This window comes from Aegilops tauschii, chromosome 2, assembly GCF_002575655.3.
Source record: "Aegilops tauschii subsp. strangulata cultivar AL8/78 chromosome 2, Aet v6.0, whole genome shotgun sequence".
In the NCBI taxonomy this organism is placed as follows: Eukaryota; Viridiplantae; Streptophyta; class Magnoliopsida; order Poales; family Poaceae; genus Aegilops; species Aegilops tauschii.
Window position 1 is genome coordinate 510,472,115 of NC_053036.3, and position 4,253 is coordinate 510,476,367.

The following is a 4,253-nucleotide window of genomic DNA, read 5'->3' on the forward strand; positions in this document are numbered from 1 at the left end:
GACACAAAGATTTTTCCCGTGGTTCCAATAGGTGGTGCTATCGTACATCCACGTAGATGGAGACTTCAACCCACGAAGGGTAACGGTTGCGCGAGTCCACGAAGGGCTCCACCCACGAAGGGTCCACGAAGAAGCAACCTTGTCTATCCCACCATGACCATCGCCCACGAAGGACTTGCTCACTAGGGTAGATCTTCATGAAGTAGGCGATCTCCTTGCCCGTACAAACTCCTTGGTTCAACTCCACAATCTTGACGGAGGCTCCCAAGAGACACCTAACCAATCTAGGAGACACCACTCTCCAAAAGGTAGTAGATGGTGTGTTGATGACGAACTCCTTGCTCTTGTGCTTCAAATGATAGTCTCCCGAACACTCAACTCTCTCTCATAGATTTGGATTTGGTGGAAAGATGATTTGAGTGGAAAGCAACCTGGGAAGGCTAGAGATCAAGATTCTTGTGGTTGGATTGGAATATCTTGGTCCCAACACATGAGTAGGTGGTTCTCTCTCAGAAAATGAATGCCGGAAGTGTAGGCACGTTCTGATGGCTCTATCTCCACGAATGGAGGAAGGGTGGAGGGGTATATATAGCCTCCACACAAAATCTAACCGTTACACACAATTTACCAAACTCGGTGAGACCAAATACTCAAACTCGGTCAGACCGATTTAGTTCAAAATGTGAATGTTAGGATTTTCGGTGGGACCGACATGTCAACTCGGTGGGACCGATTTCATTATGGTTAGGGCATAACGTAATCTCGGTGAGACCGATCACATGAACTCGGTGAGAGCGATTTTTGTAATAGGCAAACAGAGAGTTGGTCAGGCAAACTTGGTGGGACCGATCGCTTATTTCGGTGAGACCGAAACATTACGAAGAGGAAACAGAGAGTTTGCATTGCGAACTCGGTGGGACCGATCGCTCATCTCAGTTAAACCAAAACTTTACGAAGGGAAACAGAGAGTTTGCAATCCCATCTCGATGAGACCAAGATCCCTATCGGTGAGACCGAACTGATTAGGGTTTCTGGCAATGGCTATGTCAAATGGACTCGGTGGCGCCAGATAGATCAAATCGGTGGGGCCGAGTTTGACTTTTGGTTTGGGACATATGTGGATATGAGAAAGTGGTTGAGGGATTTTGGAGCATATCACTAAGCATTTTGATCAAGCAAGCCATTAAGCAACACCTCATCCCCTTTTAACAGTATTGGCTTTTCCTATGGACTCAATGTGATCTTGGATCACTAAAATGAAAATGTAGAGTCTTGAGCTTGAGCCAATATGTGTCCTTAGCATTTTGAGGGGTCCACATTCCTTGTCCATGCCATGCCAATCATTGAACTTTCTAAAATGATCATCTTGAAAGAGTATTAGTTCAATGAGCTATATGTTGTTAGGAATTACCAAAACCACCCAGGGATTTGTTGCACTTTTAATCTCCCCCTTTTGGTAATTGATGACAACATATAGATTTTGACAAATGATAATAGAATGAAATATATCATCGCTTTGAGAAGTATGTGATAAGCAAGAGCTCCCCCTAAATTTGTGCATTATTTAAAATTTGCTTTTGAATGCAAATGCACAATCGATTAGGATCATGGGTTACTCTTCCATGTCACATACATCTTGGTGGAGCACTCAAAATGATAGAAAGTAAAATATGCACTCATCACCAAGGCAAAGTGAATGATCATACAAGAGAGATAAATAATATCATCATTCAAGCACAAGCATTAAAGTATGATATGATCAAACACATGACCACACAAGTATCTCACACACATAAGCATAGAGTATCATCCAAGCAAGCACACAAATAAGTATCAAACAAGTAGGAAATGAGATAGCAAAAAGAAGCAAGCTCTCTCTCTCTGTCTCTCTCGAAGCCTATGATCTATACACTTTCTCCCCCTTTGGCAACAAGTTACCAAAAAGCTCGAAAATGCATAGTGCTATGCTCTCTCTAGGCTTGAGCTTCGGGAGGTGGCGTTGAGAGGACTCCAAGGACGGATGCATCTATAGAAGTTGTTGGAGCTGCTGGAGTGGCAACTGGAGGGGCTACTGATGTTGTGGTTGCAGGTCCTGACGTAGTAGCTCTTGTGTCTGTCACAGGCACTGCTGCAGATCTCTGTGCCCTAGGCACTCTCTGAAAGGCATCTGTGGTAGCTTCCCCTTTCTTCTCTTCAGCATCTTCCTAGAGCTGCTCAACAGCTGTCTGCATCTCTGTCACCTTCAAGTCAAGATCATAGAACTTTGTTTCAATGATCCTCTCCAGGCTCTCTTAGTTCTGAGTCAGGGTGGCCAATCCTTTCTCAATCCTCAAGGTGGCTTGAATAAGATATCCAAGTTGATCTTGCTTTGACTTGAGGAAGACTTGTGAAGCCTCTTCAGCACTAGGCATCTTTGCTGCCTTCTCAGCTTTTGCTTTCTCCCACTTCTCCTGAGCCTCTACTGATGTGGGACCTTCATCATCCATGACAACTGTATTGTCCTCAGATTCAGGCCTCAAGGGAAGATGTTCTTTATCCAACAAGTATGTGTCTGTGCCCATCTTGGAGTTGATGAGCATCTGGATGTGTGGAGCATACCCACAAGATCTTTTCTGGTCTGCAGTTGTCCTCTTGATTGTCTCAACAATCAAACTCAGTACCTTAAACTTCTGGGGCACATCAAACAACTGAAGCAAATTAATGGAATGGCCTCTGATCATGCTGTGATCTCTTGATTTGGGCAACAAGGTGTGCCTCAAGATGGTGTTAATAGTGGGCAGACCTAACAAGATATAATATACAGAGCCTAGCTTGTGAGTCTCCAAGGCTTGTCAGGAATCTCCTTGTACATGTTGGCCATGGAGTTGTGATCTTTCTTCCTCTTGGCATAGACATCTATGTCATCCTCAAGCTCCGCAGGGCCATTGATCAGCTTGGCCCACTCAGCAACTGTTGATTGGTACCTTGTACCTTCAGACATCCATACAATCCTTCCATCAGGATAGAAATGAGTTGTAGAATAGAATTGCATAATGAGCTCATCATTCCACTTGGTCAGTTTCTGACCCACAAAAGTGTCTACTCCATTTAGTCTAAAGCTCTCATGCACTCCTGGGAAGTGGTCTTCATTGTTGTCGATGTATTTCCAGTCAACCCACTTCATGTCACACACTATGGTCTTCTTATCTAACAGAATAGTCTCATAGAAGTCCTGCTTCTCCTTGGTGTGAAATCTATAGTCCATAGCAGTCCTTCTCCTCACGGCATATGGATCTGATTCTCTCCATAATATGAGACCTGCATCCTTTCTGATTCTCATGTTTTCTGCCACTGGATGATTGTCATCATGGTCAGGGATCTTGGGCTTTAGTTTCCTGAGCACTTGGGCTTCCTCATCTTCTTCTTCTTCTTCAATCTCAGGCACTAGGCCTTGTTCTTCTTAACAGTTGGTATGTTCCTGGTGCTCCTCTTTGGTGCAGTCTTGGGGGCTGCAGCAGAAGCTTTGGGGGCAGTATTGGGCTTAGATGAAGCATCCCCAGACTTGATGGCATCCCCCATCAGCTTTTGAGCTTTAGGTGCTGATGCAGCATCCTCAGCTTCCTCTTCTTCCTCATAAGAGGAGTGCTTCTCAAATTCTGCCAAGGGATCAACTTTCTTGCACCATCTCCCTCTCTTTCTTTCCTTCTTCTTCTTGCCCTCACTAGCAGCCTCTCCAACAGTTGACTTGGAAGTTTCAAGAGTTGAGGCTCTAGCCTTAGACATGGGCACTCTCTTTGCAGGAGCCTTCTTGTTCAGACCTGGCTTTCTAGAGGCAACTGTGCCAAATTCCTTCTTGACAACCTTCTTCTTGGAGTTGACCTCCTCCTCGGCAGCCACATAGTCTTCATCTTCAGAATCATAATTTCTCTTCCTCCCATGCCTAGTAGCAGCCTTAGGCAGGTTGCTAGGAGTACTTCTGTTGCCTTCATCATAACTGCCAGAGGGAGTAGTGCCATCACTCAGATTCACTTGCTCCTCAAACTTGTTCTGGCTATCACTCTGATCAGACATTTTGACACTGCAAGCTGACAACTAACCTTGTGAATAGTTATATATGAGATAGAGTGGATGAGCATCACAAAGTGCAGAGATTTTGCAAAACAAATGAGTCAAAAACTTAGTTTTAGTTTTTCACAGAAAGCATTTCGGAGCTACCGATTTGTTAAACTCGGTGACACCGAAGCAACTTTGGAGTCTAAACTAGTGAAATTGGT

General features: G+C 44.4%; 1 protein-coding gene across 1 annotated transcript; it reads right to left on the reverse strand.

The window, feature by feature from the left end:
* Window positions 1–3,423: 3,423 nt before the first annotated feature.
* LOC109741298 (uncharacterized) lies at window positions 3,424–4,050 on the reverse strand. The gene has a single exon (XM_020300373.1). The coding sequence runs from the start codon at window positions 4,048–4,050 to the stop codon at window positions 3,424–3,426; it is 627 nt and encodes a 208-aa protein (XP_020155962.1).
* Window positions 4,051–4,253: the final 203 nt, after the last annotated feature.